We start from the raw sequence: 23,106 nt of genomic DNA, 5'->3' as shown, positions 1-23,106 counted from the left end.
GGGTGATTCTATGAAAAGCATGAAAATGACAGTTCAGACAGACAGGTGCAAAAACCTATGATCTTGTACTTTCTCATTCTACTTATTCTATCCTTCCCTCAGTCCTGACATACTTTAAGCCCACATGGGGCACTCTCAATGGCTGAGGGACCTGGCTGTACGAGTCCTGTGGCTTTACCCTTACACATCTCTAGTACTGCTAAAGCACTAAATCAAGGTTTCATATGGAATAAAGAGGAATAAAAACTACCAACCAGCTAGCTGACATTGCTGCATGGGAAAAAAAAAAAAAATCCTTGCAAAGAGGTTCTCTCACTGCTTCCCTCCTGTTGTCTGTTGTGATTCGGCTGACAGAATCCTCCAGCTGTGGAAAAGCTGGTTTAAGGATCTGAGAAATGGGGTAAGAGTCTATTTGCAAATTAAACTAGGTAAACTATCATCACTGATTAATCATAGCACTTTACTTTTAAGTATGAGCATTTATTATATCAAATAACTCTGCAAGAATCACCACCGAGATTTTTTGTAATGCTATGGAGGAAGGAAAAAAAGAACATTTTATATTTTTTCTGCTATTTCGCTAATTTGAGGACAGAATTCGTCTTACCTAACCTTAACTATTCAAATGGTAAGGTGGAACCTAAGATCATAATTTGTGCTTTCTCTACACTGAAAGAAGAAAGGCAGATGAAGCCAGAATATGATTCATACAGCTTCCTCAGAGACTAGCTCACATGAGGCTACAGTATGTCACACAAAAATGATCTGCCTATAATGTTTACACTAACCTATGTCTTCAGAATCAGAACATAAACTGTTTAAGGATCTCCAGTCTTCAAAACACTATGGTACATCCATCATGTCCTAATTGTAGGTGGTCAAGCTCCAAGGTTTATCTTACCATGTAAGTAAAAAAACTTTAAAAAATTAGTCTTCACATGTAACAGATGATATGAACCCAGTTTGTGAGACTTTTTTTTCCTTTTTTGTCAGGAAAACTTAAATAAGCAGCATCCTTCCAAACCTCTGATAACTACATGAAACTCACTTTTGGGATGGGGAGGTGTTTCATTCCTGTCAATTGCAACCTAGAAAAATCTGAATTTAGAAACTAGTGACACTAGTTTCTAAATTCTAGCAGCACACAGAAAGAAATTGCAAATAGGAAAGAAATTAAATCAGAGCAATTGGAAAATTGCAAGCAGTGAAAAGGTTGTCCCAATAAATGTTGAACCTGAAAAAAGGAAAAAAAAAATACAGAAAGCAAAGGAGATGGCAAAGAATCCAAAGATCTCATAAAAATAAATTTATTGTCATTTTGTCTTCCCCTTAGGCAGTGATATTGTTTTCATGTAACCAAGCAATACAGTTGTCACGACGCAGGTGTGAAATCAGAAGGAGTGTGTCATGAGATTGCTGCTGTCAGGCTGTAATTCAGCACCATGAAAAGGATTTCCACTGATGTCATTGGAGTATCTGCCGTCATGATAGAAGTAATTACTCCACTGAGCTCTGTCTCCAGTAACAAGCAATACCAGAGGTTTCAGAGGAACCACTCTCCTATGAAGACTGAATACACGTGTGGAGGTGCATAGTCTTCCCTGGTCAGTGGTTAGTAGAGTGCATCACTTGCTTGTAGCCTTCTTCAGCTCTGTACTTACATGGATTTCTTATTGATCATAAACTTATTCAACCTTTTGGATATGTCAGCTAAATATCTGGGTGTAACAATGAATTCCAGTTACCAGTACCTTCAGCTTCTATATTTCATGGCTCAGACCTGACAGGTAAGTAAGTGGCGAACTGGGATGACCTAAAGCCTCAAACACACAGCCTGGGCATGCCACAGAGACTTCCACATAAGCAGAGATCTGTGTTGCCTTTTACTGTTGCAGGGAGTAATTTTGTACAAAATCTCATCAGCTCAGTATTCCCTAGGGAAATGAAGGAAGAGGAAAAAAAAATCAAGCAGCAGTGGAAAGACTAGGACACAAGATCTTGACCAACTCAATGTCAGCACTAATGCTACAACAACACAGAGCACTTATAGCCTAGAAGGCTGGTGAACTGTTGTTCTTCACCAAGCTCCATGCTTGCACAGCCAGCTGCATCCAAGAACTGCCCCAAATGCATCTACACCCTCTGCATTATAAACCCCCCAGCAACATCAGAGAGACTGCCCACTGAGCACTATCTGTGCCCTTTTGTTGCTTCAAGCAGAAACCTGGACTATCTCAGTGGTTAAACTTCATCAAAGCTTGAAACAAAACAAAACAAAAAAAAAGAATTTAAACAAGTTTCAGTGCCAAATGTCGATTCTAACCCTTTAGGGATAAATGTGGGGAAAAAACACCTTCCATAAAGTGATGAATAGTACTGTAGTCTCTAGGGAGGACTCACTTCTGCAGGTTTTGTAGTAGAGTGCATCTGCAGCAAGTGTGGGATTAGGAATGGTATCTGAAGGAGAAAATTATCTCCCAAAAGGCAGGTGAAACCCTAACCCTTCCTTCTAATCATGCAGACTTTGTGACTCATTACCCCTGGGAGAGAGGAAATCTCTGTCCGTATATCTTGGCCAGAATTGAGAGCAGGGGGCACAGAGAGTGTAGTATAAGGTGTCATGTGTTTAGTTGATCTAATGCAAAAATAGAAAGGAATCAAGGGAAAAAACCCTGTGAAGACAAGCCAAGGGAAAAAAAAAAAAAAAGGGAAAAAAGGAAGCAACACCAACACACAAGCACCTTCTGTAGAACTTGAGGCAGATGCAATCCTCAGAGAAGCCAAATCCTCTGGTTCCTGGCTTGATTACTTTGAGACAATACGCAAATTATAGAATAAAAATAAAAAGGCTAGTTCTGGTTCCAGAAATTAGCAAGTATGGCCTCAAACATATGTTACATATATTTTAAATAAATTCTGTTTTCTTTTTGAGGAGAGGCACAGCTGGCACATAATCCAAAAGCTGTAGCACTCCACTTGTAGCACAGCAGAGGTGAAGCTGGATAGAGTACCAGCCCCTGGGGACCTTGTTGGGCATTAGGGAGAAGAAAACATATTACAGCATTTTCCTCACTTCGACATCAATGCAAATGCACATAAAGACTCCCATGTAGGACCTTGAGGGGAAAACATATGAGGAGCAGCTGAAGTCACTTGTTCTGTGAGAAGAGGACACCGAGGGGAGACCTCATTGCAGATTCAACTTCTTTGTGAGGGGAAGAGGAGGGGCAGACACTGATCTCTTCTCTGTGGATCCAGTGACAAGACCCAAGGGAATGGCCTGAAGTTGTGTCACGGGAGGTTTAGGTTGGATATTATAAAAAGGATCTTCACCCAGAGGGTAGTTGGGCACTGAAGCAGCATCCCCAGGGAAGTGGTCACAGCACCAAGCCTGACAGGGTTCAAGAAGCACTTGGACAATATTCTTGGGCACGTGGTGTGACCCTTCTTTGGATGCTTCAGGTATTTTGGATGCTTTTGGATGCTTCTCTTGCATGAGGAAAGGACATTTGAGACCAGAAGTTCTCTTCTGATCACACTGCATCATGGTCAATCTAGGCATGTCCTGGTATGCTGCCCCATGATCCAAAACCAGTGTTTAGAGCTCTCTGTCAAAGATTTAATTATGTACCATTCCTGGGTAAACTCACAGCACTGCAGTCACTGTCCTCTCTGTGTGATGCAAAAGAGTCTGGAAGCCTTGGAAACTGCTGGAGAGAGCATTGGAATTGGGTGCTCCTGACCAGAGGAAATTGTTATTAACTTGTGTCTGGAGTCAGCTTCATGCAAGGAAACAAGAGTTTCACACTTCTGGAAGACCTGGTTCTGGCTAGCCTGAGGAAACAGAGACAACAAAGGAGATTTCTGGGCAAGAGGTAAAGGCCAGAATTGCTGCCTTATGAGGGTCATGCTGAGAGCAGTCACAGCAAACAACAAACTTGCCAGTGATGTTGGCAGGAAGGAAGGCACGGTCATGATGCTCATGGCAAAATGCCCATCCCAGTGCATAGAGGAGAGCACCGTGGTTGTAGGACCCATCTGCCAGTGCTGAGGAGAACCAGCCTGCATCAGAGAGCTCTGCTCGTGTCCTCTGCCCTTGGCAGTGGCTGGGGCTGCAGAATGCGTTACCCAAAGTGGCAACTGCCAGACAATATGGCAGAGCTGTGTTTGCAGCTCCCCACGTAGAGCAAGCGACTCTCTCGCACAGCTCATTGGCCCTGGTGAGGCCAGGAGGGATGACACACTTCTGAAAAGCTCTCTGCACAGAGGTCCTGTGTCCTACTGCCGCTCACTGTTTGCTCTCACAGCTATTGTACCAGAAAATGTGTTCCCTAAGCAGGGGCTAAAAGCAACCACTCCTCAGCACCTTTGCCCTTTTCATCCACCAATCCAGCTGCACACAGCAATGCTCCTGGACAGAGCTCTGCTTCTGTGAGGAATCCCTATCCAGCTGAGAAGGACACCTTGCTCACTGTCCTTGTTCAATGTGTGCTCATGCTGGACATATAACATCTGGTATGACCACACGTGACAGCACAAGACTATGGGTTGTGTCTTGTCATGCCTGCCCAGAATCCCTTCCTTCTGCTGTCCAGGCTAGCAGCTGGTACCCTGGCTGCAAACACAAGCTGTCTTCAGGTCACTGACCTCCTGGCCATGGACTAGAGGCAGGTCAGCCGACACTGGAAGGTGCTCTTGAGGAGAAACACTCTGCTTCTGCACATCCCACAGACAGTTCTCAGAGGCCCCTCATTGTCATATAGATGGTTTATATTTTTAAATGCCTGTGAGACATAACTGTGACATGGGGACATGCAGAGAGAGCAAAGGCCACAAAAGCCTGCTGCGACACGTTTGGAAATCCCATACTGCCAACAGCAGAGCATGGCCACAGTGTGCACTGAAGTAGGAACCCCGTGGGCATCGAGCCCCGCCCTCACCAGCCTCCCCAGTTCCAGTCTATTTGTGAGAGAATCTGTAGATACATTGCAGATGGGCCACCCCATTAATAATTAGGCAGTAACGGGGCAGGACTTCGGGGTACAGTCAGTGTGCCACCATGAAAATACAGAGGAGCTGTTTGTGACTCAAAGGACAGATAAACCTGAGCAGATACTTGCCCTTCCTCCCAGGGAAGGTCAAGTGTAAATGCCCCCTGGCTCTGATGGAGTGTATACGCTGCTTGAAGGACCCATTTGAGACCAATTTTAGAAGAAGTATAAGTCTTCCCTAAGCAGGGTTATTTCCACCATGACTTTCATCGCTTCACATCTCTTCATCATGATGAAAAAGTTATTTAAAAACCCCTAAAGCACTTTTACCTTTATGCAACATTTCACCCCCACCCCACTGTTCGCACACTTAAACCAGCAAAAACATTCTTACTCAAGTTTTCCAGAAACAATTTCACCTTTGGGCAGAGAATAATCACATTACTTCTGAACCCATAAAAACAGAAATTTCAGGCTGTTCTGACTAGACGAGGAGGAAAGCTCAGGAGACTAGAATGGAAACGGTGTTGTGCAACAGAAATTACAGTCTGCTGCTTCTTGCAGTATAATTCTTACTTGACTTTCATTTATTTTTCTAACAAATTGCAGTTCTTTGAGGATACTGACAGTAATAGACAGCTGGCCTTTAAAAGTGGCTAACTCCAAGAAAATACACAGGTATAACTTTTGCATCCTGCAACTCCTTACCTTCAGAGCTTAAATACTACATCTAGAAGTAGAGTTTTAGGCATTTAAGAAATTTTAAGCTCATATAGTAGTCTTTTGCAGACTTCTGGAGTTTATAGTGGAAAGAAACCTAAATAATTTTTATTTATTTAAGCAGATTTTCTTTCTTGCAATAGGCATATTCTAGGGACTGCAGTTCTATATATTACCAATTTTCTACTTTTACTTTTTTTTTTATTGACTACTACAGAAACTGATTAGCTCAGATGACGTAATTCTAAGATATCTGAGATGTTTGAAATGGCTATGGAAGCCTTTATCTTTAATGTTTTATGACATACCAAAAAATTTGGAAAGTTCTCAGCTTGTACATTATTTACTGGTATCTTGCCACTTTGTAACGTGGATCAGTGAGATTGCATCTATATTAGATAGCTCTATTTGTCGCTAATCCATTATCCTAGCCTTGCCCTCATGGTACACAGGATTTTTTAAAAAAATCTACTGCACTCAGTAAAATTTATGACAATCAGTGCATGGCAAATCATCTTTCACAATGGGCAAACAGAAATCTGATGGTATTCAACACTTATTCCTGTTCTGTGAATTCTGTCTCTTAGCTGTATTTATATATAATATTTCTCCGTTATAGTGTGGCATTTATTAATATTTTCTATTTTTGCATGCCTGATTTCTGTTTTGCTATCCATGTGTATTGCAGATATTTTAATTCATCAAAGGCTTTTATCCTCTCTCTGGTTGTAAGTCAGAATGCATTTCCATACTACATTTTTTCCAGAGGCAAAATTGATCTGGACAGTTCTCTTCCTTCCCTATGCCACTTGTTCCTGCTGCCACATCAATCTTCTGCAATGCTTTTTGTGCAAATGCAGCCATCTGTGGGGCAACACTGTAAGACAGATCAGTAAAATCAGGGGTGCTAAAAATAAAGTCTCCAGGAAAAAAAATAAATTGGCAAGACAGCTGAGCTGGAAAACATAGGAGAGTGGTGAATCTTACAACAAAGGGTGTTCTTCAGAACAAAATGAAAGAAAGATCAAGGACACAAATGTGTGTGTCAAAAGGGAAAGGGCTGAGGACAAGTTTTTCCCTAAAAATGACGGGCTGGAGACCAAATGATGACAGAGCCTGCAGGAAACATGAAATTACCTAATAAAAAATAGAGTTTGACTTTGCCAATTTTATATTGAAGATGATGGTTGAATATTCAAATAAAAGATTTCAAAGGGAGACTCAGTTGTGGGATCAGAGGCATGGAAACATTTACCCATCATATTTGATACTCTTCCAATATGACTTTAAAGAAAAGACCACCAACACATGAAATTCTGGCCCAAGGTGCTGATTTTACACTACCATATGAGACAACAGTATTTCATTCGTAAATATTGAAGTTATACTGAGGCCAGCAGTCCAGATTAGCCAATATTATGGGAAGGATATACAAAATTGAGGTGAGGTTGTCTATCTCATACCTTTCCTCCATTCCTTATCACCAAGAAGAAAAGCACTTTCCTTCCTCAGCCCTCTCTGCTCATTTCTCTTCATGTTGATACAATTTTTACCCTTCCATATTTGACAGCATGTTGTGTGTGCTTATGCCTCCTTAGAACACACCAGATGCTTTGCTCAGAGGGTAGTATTTTTGTATTGTGATATAATACTTTGTACTTTTTTGCCAGCAACTGAATTAAATACCCAAAAAGGTTAAATCCTAGATGTTCTTCAGAAAGTGTTTTGGAAAGACAGGCTAGTTAGCATTCTTAAACCTTTTATGCCTCACCAAATGCAGTGTGCATAAGGTATTTGCTCAAGAGTTTGAGCAGCCCCTACTTTTCCTTAATACCTCTTGGTCATCCTGTTCTATAATAATAAACTAGCAAGCAAGCAAACAAATGTATCTTCCTTACATACCAAAATAAACAACTGCTAGTTTTGGTGTACAGCTCGTGCAGAAATGAGTTTCCTTCTTTCCTATGCTTAGTGTATTTTGTTAATTGACTACTTTGAATACTTCTGATGAAAAGCACCTACTTGGCTGCAGGCTCTCTACTGCCAAGCTCTCAGCAGGGTGGCTGGCTGGAGGTTTGCTTTGTTCCTCATCAGCTTCAAGGAGAAACCATCTCACCACCACAGTGACTGCTCAATACCCCAGTGCAGAATTTTAAAACAACGGGATTGTGTTTCCCTCCTATTCTCCAGCATTAGCCAAGGTATTTCAGAACATTTGTACTGATTTGCTGAATCCCTCTGGACATTTAGAAAGTAAAACATTACTGAACTGCTTTGCTGGCTGCTTTTGTTTTATTGGTAGCTGCACATTTGAGGTGGTAGAATGGTTTGCTGTTGCTATTCCAAATTTGTTCACTAACCTACCATGCTATTCTATATGCTAATCTTTTTGTTTCTCTCTTCATTTTCTTCCCCTCACACACGTCCATTCTTGTCTTTTTCTAATTTTATGAGCTAATTCCCTTTTTCTGTGTCAAATCCCATATATAACAAAATGTCCAAGATTTTACTCTGCAAGTTGTTGTATGTAATAAACTTCTGCGTATCTTATCCAGTTGAACACAATGGCACCATTTACACGCCCTAAGTGACATGAACATGTTTGCAGTATTGGAGCCTGAACAACTCACCTAGCCACTGGCTTTTACAAGCCAACAGGGAACTACTGTGGTTTGTACACAACATGCCAAAATTCCAGTATAATCTCATTGGTGTTACCCTTATTTTCCACTTCCCCTCCCTGTTTGTTCTAACTGCCTATTCTGTCATTTCAGATTAAGTATCTCAACATGGAATCACTTGTATTTACTTTTAGTTTGATGTACTGGAAGTAGTCCTATTGACTTAAACAGAACTATGCACATAAATAAAGGAAAGTATATGCGCAAGCCTTTAACCAATGGGGCATTGCAAATCCCACAAGAAAAGCATGGTACATTTTATTCATTTTACTATCTTTGCACATGTTAAATGCAGGTTGGGTGATTAATAACTTTTTCCAGAGTAAGTTTTCAGGTTTCATACCAGCCTAATGGAAGAACTACTAGCACAGGATCAGCTCCAGTTCCACAGAATTCTGGGACGACAGTGTGAATGATTAACTAAGGAAAAAAAAAAAAAAAAAAAAAAAAAGCACACGATTTAAATCCAGTGTAATGATAATGTAGGCAGAGAATTCTGAAACATGCCAGAGGAGATTCGGAATTGAGCCAGAAGTGGAGGTCAGGAGAAGCAAGCCGGCTGTGGGAGAGCTACGATAGGGCTGCAGAGGGAGAGAATCCCGCGGACGACCGCAGGAAGGTCTGTAGTAAAAGAAGACGGAGCACCCGGACTCAGGGACGGGGGAGCGATACAGGGCAGCCGGAGGCAGCCCAGGGCTGGGGCTGCTGGCCAAGGAGTCCGGGGCTGACCGCAGCTAAATGCAGAACAGGGCCATGCCACGAAGGAAAAGCTGGGGGCTTGTGGGCAAATTCTGAGGCGGCATCCTCATGTTTCAAATGGCAAGAGGGGGCGAAAAAAAGGCAAATCTGTATCTTACAGCACGGACACAGGGTTTTGTCATTTTGGCAAGTGAATCAGCGCTCAACAACACCTATTGAAACGCCCTGATAATTAATTCTTCGCCTCGCACTTTTCCATTTCCATGGGTGTGAAGCCCACGGACCTGTACATGGATACAACGTTGTACCTTGTGCTGTACTGCAGCTGGCAGCGCTGCGGCGTCCCCCGGCACGGGGGCAGAGACAGCGCACCCACCCCGCGGGCTCCGAGCATCCCCCGCACCGCGCCGGGGCGGCAGCGAGCGGGAACGGGGGAGGCGGCCCCGGCCCCACCGCGGGGTCCGCAGCCCTCCCGCCCGCCGGGGCCGCCCTGCCGGGGGCGGGCGAGGGGCGGCACTGCCGTGCGCGCTGAGCTCAGCGCGTCGCGGAAACCGACGGCCCAGGCGCCGCCTCCCTCCCGGGCAGCCCCAGCCCCGGCCCCGGCCCCGGCCCCGGCCCCGCGTCGCCCCGCCCCGCCCCGGCCGGGCGGTGCCGCCCCCTCCGTTCCTCGCTCGCGCATACACACACACACACAGACACACGCACACACACACGCACACGCACGGAGGCGCTTCCTGCGCGGCACCGGGCTCAGGCGGGCGGAGCAGCGCCGCTTCCTCCCGCCGACTCACAGGTACCGGGGGTGGGTCCGCGGCGGGGCCGGGGGCGCCGAGGGGCCCGGCGGTGGCGGCGTTCCCCGGCTCGGGCCTCCGCCGGCGGCCGCCGCCCTGAGCGTGGCGGCGGGTGAGGGGTGGAGCGAAACCTCCGAGCCGGAGCCGCCTCTGGGCGGGAGCCCGAGCCGGGGGGGAGAGGGCCCGAGAGCGACCTGGGGGCCGGGGGGAAGTCGGCGGCGTCCCCCGCTGCTGCTCGCATTGCTGGAGGGTGAAGTCATCGTGCCCATTGTCTCCCCCCGGGCGGAGCGAGCGGCCCGTGGCGGAGGAGGGGGCACGGCCGGCCCCCAGGGCTCGGGGAGCCCCGGGTGGGTCCCGCTCGGCCCCGGCGCGGCGGACGCGGTGTGCGGGGAGGAGCTGCCGCCCTCCCCTGCCTGGGTGGGCCGCGGGGCCCCTCGGCCGCCGCCGCGCTCCCGCCCCCGGCAGCGGCATCGCGCCGGGGCCCTGGGAACTCCGGCACTGGAACTTGATGGGCACGGGGAGACCTGGCACGGGGAGAGGAGCTTGAGCAGCTCCCGGGCCTCCAGTGCCCCGGGGGCAGCGTTCGCACCTCCCCCCGAAGAGTTTCTAGTTGAGCTCTCTGTGCTCTGTTGCCCACCCCGGATCCGGTGGGCCGGAGGGGTGGAGGAGTTTGCAGGGATAGAGTATCTCGGCTGTGAAGGCGGTGGGGGACAAGCAGTGGGACCAGCCCGCGTCCTGCCCAGTGTTTTGCTTGCACAGGTCCTTCTGCAAAGCTGGGTGTTTTCCACCTAGCCGGTTGCTGTACACACACAGCAGCTGCTGCAGGCGCACGTTCGAAAGCTAGGGAAGATTTGGTAACAAACGGTGTGAAAGGCAGCGTGCATGTAAGTGAGCCGAAGGGGTGATGGCGCGTTCTTCTGCCTTTCTCGTTCTGCTCTAGTGCTGCCTCTTGACAGAAAGAAATGGGGCTTTGCCGGAGGGGTAGTAGTGGAATGGAATTATGGGGTTATACCAAAGGGACAGTAGGTAGGATGCTGTTAGTCCTGAGCAGAGAGATCAAAATTTGAAGCCTTGATGCTCTTGTGTTTGCTTATTGGATATGTGCCTGTGTTTCTCCATGAGGAACACAACAAATCTTGTTTCTGTTAAAATACTGTAGTTGGCATTAGTACTGATTAGAGCTTTATCTCAACTGTCATCAAGGATAGCATTATTTTATTAAGCACAGTTTGGGGAAACACATCTTGCAGGGTTTAATTCTGGAGACAAAACTAAATATAAATTCATTTTGAAAATTAATTTTCCCCCTCAGTGTTTTTTTAATAACTAATCTTTTTGTTAGTCAAAGAACCATATTTCACTGTCCAATTAAATGTTTCTTATTAAATTCGTTGAAAAAGTTTCTAGTTTAATATCCAAGTTAGACTGAAGTAAAATTCTGAATTGCCCAGCTAACAGAATTCACTTGAATGCTTAAAAATGATGGCTGTGTAACATTACTTAACAGTTTACAGAATCTGGTACTTATTTAACTGTAAACATTTAAGTGCTTGTACTTCAAGCTTTCAGAAAGCTGAGAAAGCACTTTTTTATTTTTAATTGCATGTGAACGCAGCCTGTTTGTCCAGAAAATGAAAGTTTTGCTTTTGCACAATGATAATAATGCTAATCTTAAAAACAAGTTCAGTAAAAGGCTTACATATGTATAACTCTGCTGTGTGCATATTTCTTGAAGTATGCCAGTTTCAACTGCATTTTATAAAATTCAGCATTTATAAAATGCTGAATTCAAGCTGTTTTGTTTATCTTGTCAGCTATTTTTGATTTTGTGGACATATGATCATAATTTTTAAAAGAAGGAGTTGAAATGTTTATGTGTGTTTTTCTTCTCTCCCCTTCAACTTAAATCTGTCAGACAAATGACGCATTCCTTATGCAGAGCAATTGTCAGATTTTGATTAATTGTACTAGCTGAGGCTCAGGAGGAAAGAAGATGCCTGACAGATGTATTTGTTTACCTTAGTAGTGTGTACAAATTCTAGTCTCTCCATTAGTAAGTGAATCATCAAAACTCCCTTAGCTATGGGATTCCCAGTAAACATTAATAAATGTATTAGGAAAACTTGGTTTATGTAAATATTATCAACCTGTGAAAGAACACAAGCCCTTGAATTCTTTTGGCAGTTAGATAAAGTCTTTTGTGGTGGAAAATATTCCCCCCCCCTCCCATATTCTTAATTAACAGCATTTAGCTACTATTCGCCTATGAGAAATAGAGGAGCTACTATGAGAAAAACTTTAGATTAAATTTGTTTGATGAGTAGGTGATTCTTCCTAACTAGTACAGTAAGTAGGGTTTTCTCCCCTATTTACTGGGCGTGTTTGGTCCGTGCTTAGTCTTACTGAAGTATTCCTTACAATGATCCAACACACACACCATCCGGATGACAGTATAGGATGTGTAAATCTTTTCATAGGACTTCTGAATCCTAGTTTGGAACCACTAAGAAAGATCTTTGAGCTCTGAAGTACAACTGTAGTGCTCTGGACCACTGTCCTCAGATGGCCTTTAGCCAAGCTGGTGGTCTCCATTATGGGGTCAGTTTACTCTGGCCCATGGTCAGACATCCGTATTAGCTTTGTGATTTCTTTTCTGAATTGTATCTAAACATCATATACTGGCCTAGCAGAATAATTTTAATACCTGAATTAAGTAAGTGATGGATACATGTTTTGGGTCCTACTCCTAGTGTGATTTCTGGTTTGTAGCTGAGATGTGAGTCAGTCCAATTCTTTCTGAAGGTCAGGGAAAGCTCTTTGAATGATTAATAAAAGTATTAATTTTAACACTGGCCTATTCATAAAGAAGTTGATTTCAGATTTTTGTCTTGTGTTTCTCTTAGCTATGTTTCCATTGTGCCTTCTGCGTTAGCTGATGGAAGATGTGTAGCTGAATGAATCGGTGTACCTAATACAGCTTCAAGACACTGGGACTGGTGTTGATCTTGCTGCTAAAAGCATGTGAATTGCACCTGGAGGTAGACTTCTACCAAGAAGGTAAAAAGTTACACACAATCTTAGAGAGCTGATTTTTTTTATTAGTGTTGCAATGTACCATTTTTCCCCCAGTAGGAAGAATATGGAAGAGGTTGTATCAGTATCTCTTAAAACTGTTGTTTGGCGTTTTTTTAATGCTCCTATTTTTTGCAAGAGGAGACTTCCTTTTATTTATGAGTCTCTGAAGTGAATGTGTTATTCTTGTTTTATTCTAATTTTAATTACTTTCAAGTAATTTGTATTTTAAATCGTCAATGAAATAATCTTTAAGGAAAAACGTACACCTTTTTGTGTTCTATATAGATTGCACTTCAGATACTGTTGTGCACTACTTTAACCCAGAAAGAAACATACAAGTAGAATTACACTCTTCCCATTTAAGTATTCACTTGAGGAATTATTTCAGCGGAAGATTTCTTCAGGCACTTAAAAGACTTATTTCTTGGTGCATTGTAATAATAAATAGGTATTTAGTCTATTGCTGGTATTTATGGATTGACAGATTTCTTCCAAACTTCTGTAAACTAATGTTCACCTCATTATTGCAGATCTTTTTGCAAGTTTATTGTTTAGTTGATGGAAAGAGACTTTGTGGAAGAGCTTTCACTCAGCTGAGTCATAAGGTGCTTTAGTCTTTTCTTCAGTTATCTTGATTGTTTCATGTACATTTCTGGCAATTCTCAAACACTTTATAATTGTGTTTTACCTTGGTTTTGGTTGCTGCTCCTTCTCTGGCAGGGGTTGCTTGCTTTTTCTGGTTTTTTTCCTCTTAGTGCCAGTACTGACCAACCAAAGCAATGGGAATCTAGCAAGAGCTGTAAATGTTGGGTGGGACTAGAATATTACAGGGCTCTACAAGAAGTTTTCTTCCTGTTGTGAGCATGTCTTATGTCAGCTTTAGAATGGTCTTTGAATTCTTCAAAGTAGAATTTGTAGAAGGAAGAAAAGCCCCACAGGTGAGCTGTGAGATGTCATTTGTGATACCACCCTTAGGTCTTGAATCATTAAGGCAAGTGAGAAGGGCTTTGAGTGTCTGTTTTGCTTTACCTTCATTGATGTTGTAGCATACTTAGAAGAACTAACCATCCCTTGGGGCTTATCCGTGCAACAAGACAAAGTAGGAGTACTTTCATTTTAGGTTACTTTTTTTGTAATTGAAAGATTGCTGTAGATGTTCCCACTTTTAAACTGTGGATTGAAGTCAGTCACCTGCTGGGCAATTGGTAGCCTCCTGTTGGACTTGTAGCCAAACACGAAATGAGAATAGTTGTTGTGGGTTTTTGGGTTTTTTTGAAGGGCGAGTTTCCAGAGATTCACTTTGCATCTAGACATACTGCACCAGTCTGGAAAGCTGATATAAGAGTTATTTTAACCTTGAGCAACTTAGCAAAATGACCTAATGAAATTAGCTTAAAGTTTCATACATACAGGTGTTTCCTCAGGCATTAAAACTTCCTCTCTTTAGAGGCTGGCATATCCCCTAATGATGTCTTCAGCAAGACATTCAAAGGGCATCTTGCAGAAATAAATGTTTGTACCAATTGAGTTTGGTATTGTCACTTGTTTTTGCTTCCTAAATAGAGCACAACTCTGTTAATGCAAGTATCCTGTTATTGTTCAGCACAAACTGTCATTGTGGGACTATGTCAGTTCTGTTCTGCTTCCATTTATAGTTGAGACAAATTACTGTTAAACAAACATTTTTCCATAGGTCCTTTAGTTGCTCCCATAAGGCAGATTAGAGCTTACTCTAAATTGGAGCGCCTAGCTGTCCCCTACTGTTGTTCCATTTAGTGGATGAAGAACTGCTTCAGCAAAAGGACTAACTCTGGGGAAATTGCATGCAGTAAGAATCATGTTGTTTTGTTCTCATTGTATTTCACTGATGCTGCATATCCTTAGTAAATAAAATTACCACTTTTAAGTTTCTTGGTTAATGATCAAATTTTTCACATAAAAACAAACTCTGTGAGCCACATCAAGTAATCAAGTTTTATTTTTATCCTAAAATGCTTAATATGTCAGACTGTTCCAGCTGTAGTGTTTAGTGCATTGTGTACGACTTCTGTGTAAGACAAATTTATCTTGCACATATTTTCAAGAAATGTTTTTTAGGGAGTGCAAAGCTCCTCGGGGATCTTCTGAACAGCGGAGGTTCAGGTGGGGCTGAGGGTTTTAGTTGAGGCATGGGGCTTTGGCAGTGCTGCCTGCTAGTGTTCTGGATATGATGGCACCACAGCACTAGTGCTGCTGTGCCTTGTTTTTATTTTGAAGTATTTATACAAAATAACCTTGTTAACTGCTCTTAGACAAATAAGAGTCTTTCATAGCACCATAACAGTTGCATTCCAGAGGAAAAGACTGTTGGTGTTGCCATGCCTAAATGCGTCATTCATCTGTTTCCTTTGCTCAAAGTACATGGTGCTCAGAACTGACTGTATATTTCTGTGAAACTGGACAAGGAGAGGGATGTTTTGGCAGATCTTCTGCAGCATAGCCATTCAGAATTCAATCTCAGGAAGAAACATTTATACTTTTTTTTTTAGGAAATAGAAGGCTTTTATTTTGTGTAAATTAGATAGTTGAGGAGTGCTTTAGGCTTTTTATGACCTGCAAATTGGGGCCATATGCCAAGCCTGTATTCAGTGTTGCAGCTCTTCCTTGTATCAAGATCTAATAGGACTTTCCCAGTAAATGTTTTATTGAGTATAAATTAACATCTGTACAGGAACTGTGTATAATAAGTGATGATGCTTACAGAGAGTGGTTGTTGCAACACACTGTTTGGCTTTTCTCCTTCATATCAAAATGCATTATATAGGGAACTTCAGGTGTCCCTCAGACTTCTGATAGTGGAAGAACATTTGCATGGGAATAAGTAGGGATTGTGGTGACATCATTCTACTGGCAAATTTGAAGCCTGATAACAAACATTTTCTACTGGTCGGCCATTGGGAACTATCTGAGTCTGCCTTTCATGTTTCTGTGATAAGCAATCTAATACATTGATCAATGCAAAGAAATGTGTCTGGAAGGTAGAGCATGTTCAAGGTTACTTTATTTTTAGATTGTGTACTGGAAAAATAACTTTTATCAAAGTGTTCTCCACTGCGTGTCCTAATGGAGGTGCTCTGATTTTGTGTTCTACTATACTATTAAATCAAATATAAACAGAATAAAGCATTTTAAATTACCTTTTTTTTTCTGTGTTAAAGACCTTGCTTCAGTTTACTGAGACAAGCAGCTACCTTTTCACTTTCATTTTACCTGTGAAGGTGCACCTGATACTTACTTTTTGTTTGACTTTGCTTTTTTCAAAAGAAGAAGCTAAGCATTCCTTTATATGATACTGTGAAAAACATTTTAGGAGGCCAGGAGCCCTTTTACTCAGGGTCAGAGATGGAGGCATCAAACTTCTAGCTCCTTTTTGAGTGAAGGGAATGACAGTGCTTATAATGTGTGAAGCCAGGCTGTTGCTTTACTGAAGTGTGAGATTTTACAGTCAGTTTATCTGTGGGACAACATAGAGGGGAAACCTAAAAAGCTGTTGTGCATGCTGCTCTTCATTTCACACCACCATGATTTTAAGCCATCTGCATTTTGATTGAGAGGTTTTAGTGCCTAATGACCAAAAGTATTTTCCTCCTAAAGTTCCTATGTGACTAGTTTGGGGTTTTTTAATCTCCTCTCTTACTTCACCTTCCTGTTCCTATTTGCTATTGCACTTTCTTCTCTTTATGTGCCAGTGTGCTTTGTTTGGCCTTTGTCTGTGGTAGTTGTGCATAGCTGCAGAAAAGTAGACTTCACCTTCTGTGACCTGACACCAGGCAGAAATTCGGCCAGGGCAAGAATAGAAGAGAGCTCGTAAACTCAGCACAGGAGTCCCAGTCTTTCCATTATTAACAATTAAAGATGATTCCACGATAAATTAGGTAATGGATTAACTAACTCATGAAAAGAGAACAAGGATAAAAAAAGAGAAATATCCTGCTTGGCAAGAATTTAGATTATTAGGATTTCATGCTGCCTGCATGTCTGGGAAAGAAAGAACAAACTTCCCTGTTTTCAGTGTTTAATTTATTTAGTAGATAAGGTATAGGATGTGCCAGATTAATTCAATAGCAAAAGATAAGTTTAAGCTTTGCAGGAGGTGTTTTTACCGGGGAATGGGTTAAGAAATAAAAGCATCCTGTTTAGTCCTGCCCAGCAATGCTACAGCTTTTTCTTTAATGCAGTAAGCAGTGCAAATGGTTTCTTCCTACCTCCTACACCCTGTCCTAATCAGCATAATATCTTGGCTGGATCTAGACCAAGAACTGTTGATTGAGTAAAACATGAAGACAGTGACATGGTTTTGTTTTCATTACTCCTTTTTTCTGTTTTGTTTCTGAGGTGTGAAATATTGCTGGGGTTTTTTTTAGGGCTGTACAGTCATATCCTTTTTCTTATCTCAGAAGTCATACAGTATTACCTTTCTGTTTTAAGGGTAACAAATACTTTTTTATTTGTTAATAAAAATACGAAAATATTTTCGTATTTTTGTTGCAACCTAAATTATTTTTCACAAGCTCTGGGGATCTTTGCACTTTGCTTTTTAAAACCACTTTATGGAAAATTACATATGCACAATTAATGCAATTAATGTAAAAGCCACAATATGCTGCATTTGTGGGATGGATTCTCTTAAGCTATCTGTAAGTTTGCTTTTGTTTCTCTCTGGTGGATAAAAATAATAAAAAAAAATTGGTAATAAAGAATATTTGATATGGTCGGTATTTCTTATGAAATGGTGAAAATGCACCTCTAAGTATGCAGATTAATAGTTTATTGTGCTAAAAATCATTCAGCGAGAGAATAAATTAGAATCCCAAAAGGAAGGAGCTTCCAGTTGGCAGTACAGTGAACAGAAATGCAAAACTTCAGGGGAAGCCTTGGGTAGATTGATGCTTTCATCTTTAAAAACACCCTGTAGGTAGTGAAACTCTCTGTAAAATACAGTCCTTTTGAAGTTAGAACTATTCACCTTTAAAGTTCTTCCCTGAAATAGGGTGCTTTGTACAATGTTACTATAGATTAGTACCTGGTTATGGGTGATTTTGGAGTACTAGGTGATGAAGTCTTGTTTTGATTATCTGATTTTCCTTCAAAAAAGGGGTTTTATTAGATTTAACTTCATTATCACAAGTGTTAGGTCATAAAAACAGTTGACTGGAGTATAGTTTTGAGTATGTATTATTGAAGTCAGTACCTATTTGGAGTAACTTTAATTTACACTGTTTTGCAGGATGAATATTAGGTATTTTGTAGGTAAATAATGGCTCAGGTTTTCATTGTGTATAGAATGCAAGAACTCTGTCTATTGTAAAGACAGGGAAAATAGCTTTAGGATGCTGGTAGTTTAACTGTTTCTCAGAAACCATGATAATGAGTGCGCTAGAAATACTAGAAAGGCCAAGGTATGCCTTCTGCAGCAATTACATGACTGTTTTGGTTGGGCTTTGAAATGTGAAGGATTGCACATGTAGATGAAAAATGAAACTGTTTCTGCCACTGCACGCAATTAATTGTGATTTTAAGGTTTCAGGTAAAACTCTCAAATGTTAAGAAAGGCCAGAATTAAAGTTGAAGAAGCAGCCATAGCTGGATTTTCATTTGTGCCTACCTTTATTAAGTTACTGTTCTTAATTATACAGCTGTGTTTTTTTTTTATTTCCCCCCCCTGCAGAAGCATTATTCAGAATACACTCGCTGTCTCTACTGGGACATCCATCTACTTTGAGCAGAAGTAAACCTAGTCTCTAGGGCAATTATTCCCATTGAATAAGAGATATAATGCAAATAGAGCAAAAATGATTTGTATCTTGTCTGAAATAGAAATCTGAATCTTGGCTGTGTTTGGTCGGGGTGGGGATGTGTGTACACTATTGATACTGCAGGTTGTCATATTTACTGTGTAACATGCCCAAGAACTTAGAACTTAGTTTCATTTAGGCTATCTCAGGTCAGTCATCTGAGGTGGTAAATAAATTAATCCATAATCATATTCTAATATTGTATCTGTTAACAGGGATAATAACCATGTTACTTCACTGGAATGAGTATGGTTTTGACTGTTTCAGCAATATGAGTCTGACATATTGGTGCTCTGCAATGACTGACGGGGAAATTAATTTCTGCTTTCAATGTAGCATTATGCTGTAGTTATTAGTTTGTTTATTTATTTATTTTTATGGGGGGGCACAATGAGTAAGGATAAACAAAATCCTAACCAGTGACTTGATAAGTGTGTACCAGGCAGAGCTATTACTGGGGGGAGGGGATAAAAGCCATGCAGTTAAACTGTCATAACGTGCTTCAGCGATCATTTCCAAATGTAACTTCATCAAGTAGAGAGAGTTATTTCTAATGTAGTTTGTGTGTTGTTTTCTATCCGTTAAAAATAATAACTGAAGTCATATCAGGAGGTTTGGAAGTTACTCACTAGGCAAACTGCTGCTGTTTGAGCTAGTAGTGCTTAATAATACTGTGTTGTGCTTTATAGGGATTGACCTGAGACAGTATGATCCACATGCTTGTGTAGAGTGTTTTACGTCTGTCTTTGACTGTAAAGGATGGGCAATGGAGGAAGGTTTGCTTTGGTGGTACAAGCTGCTTTTGCTGCTTTTTCATTGTCACCAGGAAGGTAACTTTTACTTTCTGCATCATTAACAGTGTTTTATGCAATTCTGTTCATATTTAGCCAGTAAGATTTTTGTTAGGATGATACCTTAGCTGATCTAAAATCATATCCTTTTCAATACCTAATCTGATGTCTTTATGTTTTCTCTCCTTTGATTTGGAGATGCTTTCCCTTTCTGTGTCCTGTTCAACTACTCTGTAGAATCTTTCTTGCCGTCATTGGCTTGTTTTCCTCTAGTGTTTGTGATCAGCCAGTCCATTCTGTTTCTCATGTATAATCTCTTATTACTTGTGCTAAAGGTCACAGATTACTTCCCCAAACAACACTGTTGGTTTCCTCACTTTGCAGTCCCCTTTTTTTCTTACAATTTTCTCTTTAGCATGCTCTGATGGAGTTACTGTTCAACCATCCCATTTCGGTGCAGGTTTCTGCCTTTCTGGCAGCCACCATTTTGACTCTTGTTAAAATTGCAAGACTGTTTAGGTTGAAATCCCACCCCCTCCACATTTTGTTGAAGTTTCTTATACGTTGCTGCCTCTTATTAGTTGGATGTTGGAAAGCACAAGTCAGCTTCCTACCTTTATTTCCTGGTATTTGATCGAGGCATCATGTTCACCTGGAAGTGAAAAGAAGATTCTATTCAGTTCCAGGCTGGATCAAGTTTAGTAGAGATATTAGCAGAAAAAATATATGCTATTTGCTGGAGACTGGGTATCTTTTTCTCATATTCCCAAAAACTTGCAAGTGGGGATTTATTCACATTACTGGAAGGATGATAAAATGTACATCCAAGTTCTACAGGCTGGAATTCAAATTCCAGCTTCAAAGTGTGCTAGTGTTGAACATTTCCAGAGAAAATACTGCAAACTTTTGATTTATTTTCTCTTCTAGGATAATTTTTTCCATTAGATTGTTGTGGTTTTTTGAGCTGCGGTGGTTTTTTGTTATTGTCGTAAGTATTTGGTTGAAATAAAAGTGCTAAAGAAGATTCTAGTGTATTACTTTCATCCCAGTTTCCTTGCGAAGCTTCTAAGCAGGTTGGAAAATAGGATGTTGGAGTGGGAAGTGTCAGGCAGTCATAATAATAACTAGCCTTTCTTTTAACAAGAAAGTACTGTCTTTTGAAGTAAATTACTTGCTAAACTCTAAAAATGAGGTGACTCACAGTGAGTTTAACTTACTACTTTATTTTCTGTTTTCAGTAGCATGGTTGTATTTTTCCAATTGGACTTAATCTGACTCTGTGCTTGCATTCTCCTCCCCCATAACATCTGCTGTTTAACCATGAGGTGCTGTATCCATCCTTGCTTTACAAGCCTGCTGCTGCTTTTTGTAGGACTGCTGTAGTCTTTTGTGTGCTGCTGGTATCCAGCCCCTATAGAGTGAGTTTTGGTAAATGATTGCCTTCTGGGAGTTAGTGTATAAGCTAGTTTGGAAACTTGGCTGCAAGCAGAAGGACATTGTTAATTTAGCAAATAGCCACAGTGATTTAAAATATAACCACTTGTTACCACCTTCTATTAATTAATTACTTTCTCTTGGAATTTACTAACCTATGTCCATTTATATAATGCAATGAGTGTCCCTGCTCCTATAAAGTTACAAAGATTTAGCTGAAAACTCTGTTACAGGCAGTTTAAACCAAATGCCTGACCTCGCTCTGAAGAGTGAAGGGTGGTCCTGTTCTGAATTCGTGCTTCAGGGTGGGTTAACCTACAACAAGAGACAGCATGGGCCGCTGCTTGTACTAATTTAACCCTCTGAAGCTAATTCAGTGGGGGCTGCTTCTGTGGGATCTGAAACTGAGTGCCTCTTGCTCTGTATATTGGAAAAGGTGTATTCTCTTTAGTATTTAAATATTTTAGTATTTTAAAATGCATCCATATCTACCTACATTCACATTGATCTGCTGTGTCTCTGTCCACATGGAGTTGCTTCGTGCATTGCTGGAAGAAATTATGTTAAAATACAAAAAACCTGCAAGCTGCCTAATTGCACATTAATAGAATTTTGTAAATGTAGTTTTTCCTGCTGAAATACATTTCTTAAAGCTATATTGAGCTTAATTAGTCTAAAACAAGTCCAGATGTTACTGTAACTTCAGTGATAACTGATCTATAAAACAAGAAGTATGTTTGAACTAAAACTGAAAGCACATTGAAAACAAGCAATGTAGTATCTCATGGAATTATGCAACCTAGCTTAAAGGGGGTTTTGTGTTGCTAGTTTGTTGGTTTGAACTATCATGTCCTGTTGGTATTTTACACCATTATTTTGAAATCCTCAGCATTTTCTTCATATATTTACAGCTTGAAGTGACATTGGTGTTTTCTTGTCACTGTGATAATTTTATTTTATGCTTAGGGGCACAGAGCTTGCATGGCTTGCTAGTACTGTGAAATAATATCCTGTGGTTGCTTTCTTTTAATAAAGCAGCAAGATAAATATTAAATTATATGTTCTAGCAGGTGACATAAGGAAATGCTTAAAAGATCTCCTATGCTGACATCAGGTTTGTTTCTCAGAAGTTTAAATAGCTTTTCAATGCAATTTTGCACCTGCTTCCTCTAATGTATTTGTGTAATGTTTTTCTTTGGAACTATAGGAGGAAATAAATGGTTTCAAGTAAACAGTGAAGCTCCTGACTTCAAAGTACTTCTTTCAAAAGTGAAACAACTTTCCTTTCTTAAATAAATAAAAACCAAATATACCTTCCCATCTTACATTTTTTATTTGTATGTATAAATCTGGAGGGATTTTCATCTTGAGTCTTTCATAGCAAAAGAACGATTACTGTTGAACACCTCAAATTAGATTATATTAGGGACGTGATTTCGTGGTAGACTTAGCAGTGTTAGGTTAACACTTGGACTCAGTGATTTCAGGTCTTTTCCAACATAACTGATTCTGTGAATTTGTGTTGGAAAAGTTTTACTGGGCTTATTCTAATATTTCATGTCTTTATTATAGTGGTGTAAATAGAAAAGTTTTCTATGGAGATGAGCTCCCTGGTTGAAAGAGGCAATACAGATAATTTTTTTTTTTTTTTTTTTGTAGTGGTACTGCAGGGCAGTGTTTTTTCTTCTTTAGTGACTTCTTACCTAGAGTATCCCAAAACCAGACTAGATAGCATCTATCTTATGCTTTGCTTAACCAGGATATTTCTTAAAGAATATAATTAAAATATAATAGTTTTTACTGGCAAAGGTTGTTTATTTAGGATGTCTGCAGATACTTGATTTTCAAATGCACACAAATGTGCAAAATTGTTGGACTCCCTTTTGTTTTCATTTTTCTTACTACAGCTACAGTATTGAATGCACCTGAAATTCTGTCATGTTTAGGTTTCACTGCCAGTTCATTTCTTCTGCAGATCTGACCTGTGAGGACCACTTCCCCACGTTCTCCTGGGGTGCCATGTGTTTAATATTCTTGCTGAGTCTGTATAAGTGTGTGTTCAGCATTTTCAAAAGACATTATGCTTTTTG

General features: G+C 41.0%; 2 protein-coding genes across 6 annotated transcripts in view; one reads left to right on the top strand and one right to left on the bottom strand.

The window, feature by feature from the left end:
• Positions 1-1,291: 1,291 nt before the first annotated feature.
• LOC116807893 (uncharacterized) lies at positions 1,292-10,353 on the bottom strand. Its single transcript, XM_072924304.1, has 3 exons — positions 9,400-10,353; positions 8,736-8,812; positions 1,292-3,834 (listed from the first exon to the last, which is right to left on the bottom strand). Exons 1-3 carry the CDS (start codon positions 10,351-10,353, stop codon positions 3,759-3,761), a joined length of 1,107 nt encoding a protein of 368 aa, XP_072780405.1. The 3' UTR covers positions 1,292-3,758.
• The window catches only part of RNF19A (ring finger protein 19A, RBR E3 ubiquitin protein ligase), a 57,183-nt gene continuing 43,818 nt past the window's right edge, over positions 9,742-23,106 (top strand). For 4 of the 5 annotated variants that reach the window (XM_030266499.4, XM_030266503.4, XM_030266504.4 and 1 more), the window contains exons 1-2: positions 9,742-9,884; positions 12,786-12,939. The gene's annotated coding sequence lies outside the window, so the exon portion shown is untranslated. Of the gene's footprint in view, positions 9,885-10,344; positions 10,767-12,785; positions 12,940-23,106 lie in introns of those variants that run through there. The other variant, XM_030266500.4, reaches the window with a different exon arrangement.

The sequence above is a fragment of the Taeniopygia guttata genome, chromosome 2 (genome assembly GCF_048771995.1).
Source record: "Taeniopygia guttata chromosome 2, bTaeGut7.mat, whole genome shotgun sequence".
Classification (NCBI taxonomy): domain Eukaryota; kingdom Metazoa; phylum Chordata; class Aves; order Passeriformes; family Estrildidae; genus Taeniopygia; species Taeniopygia guttata.
The sequence above is the reverse complement of the archived record's forward strand: the minus strand, read 5'-3'. Positions and strand labels throughout refer to the sequence as shown.

Coding starts and splice junctions, on each gene's coding strand:
- LOC116807893 (XM_072924304.1), bottom strand. CDS start 10,353: ATGCCGCTGCCGGGGGCGGGAGCGCGGCGGCGGCCGAGGGGCCCCGCG. Junction 8,813..9,399: donor CAGCTGCAGTACAGCACAAG/GTACAACGTTGT, acceptor TTTTTTCCTTAG/TTAATCATTCACACTGTCGT. Junction 3,835..8,735: donor GTAGTTCTTCCATTAGGCTG/GTATGAAACCTG, acceptor CTGTTTCCTCAG/GCTAGCCAGAACCAGGTCTT.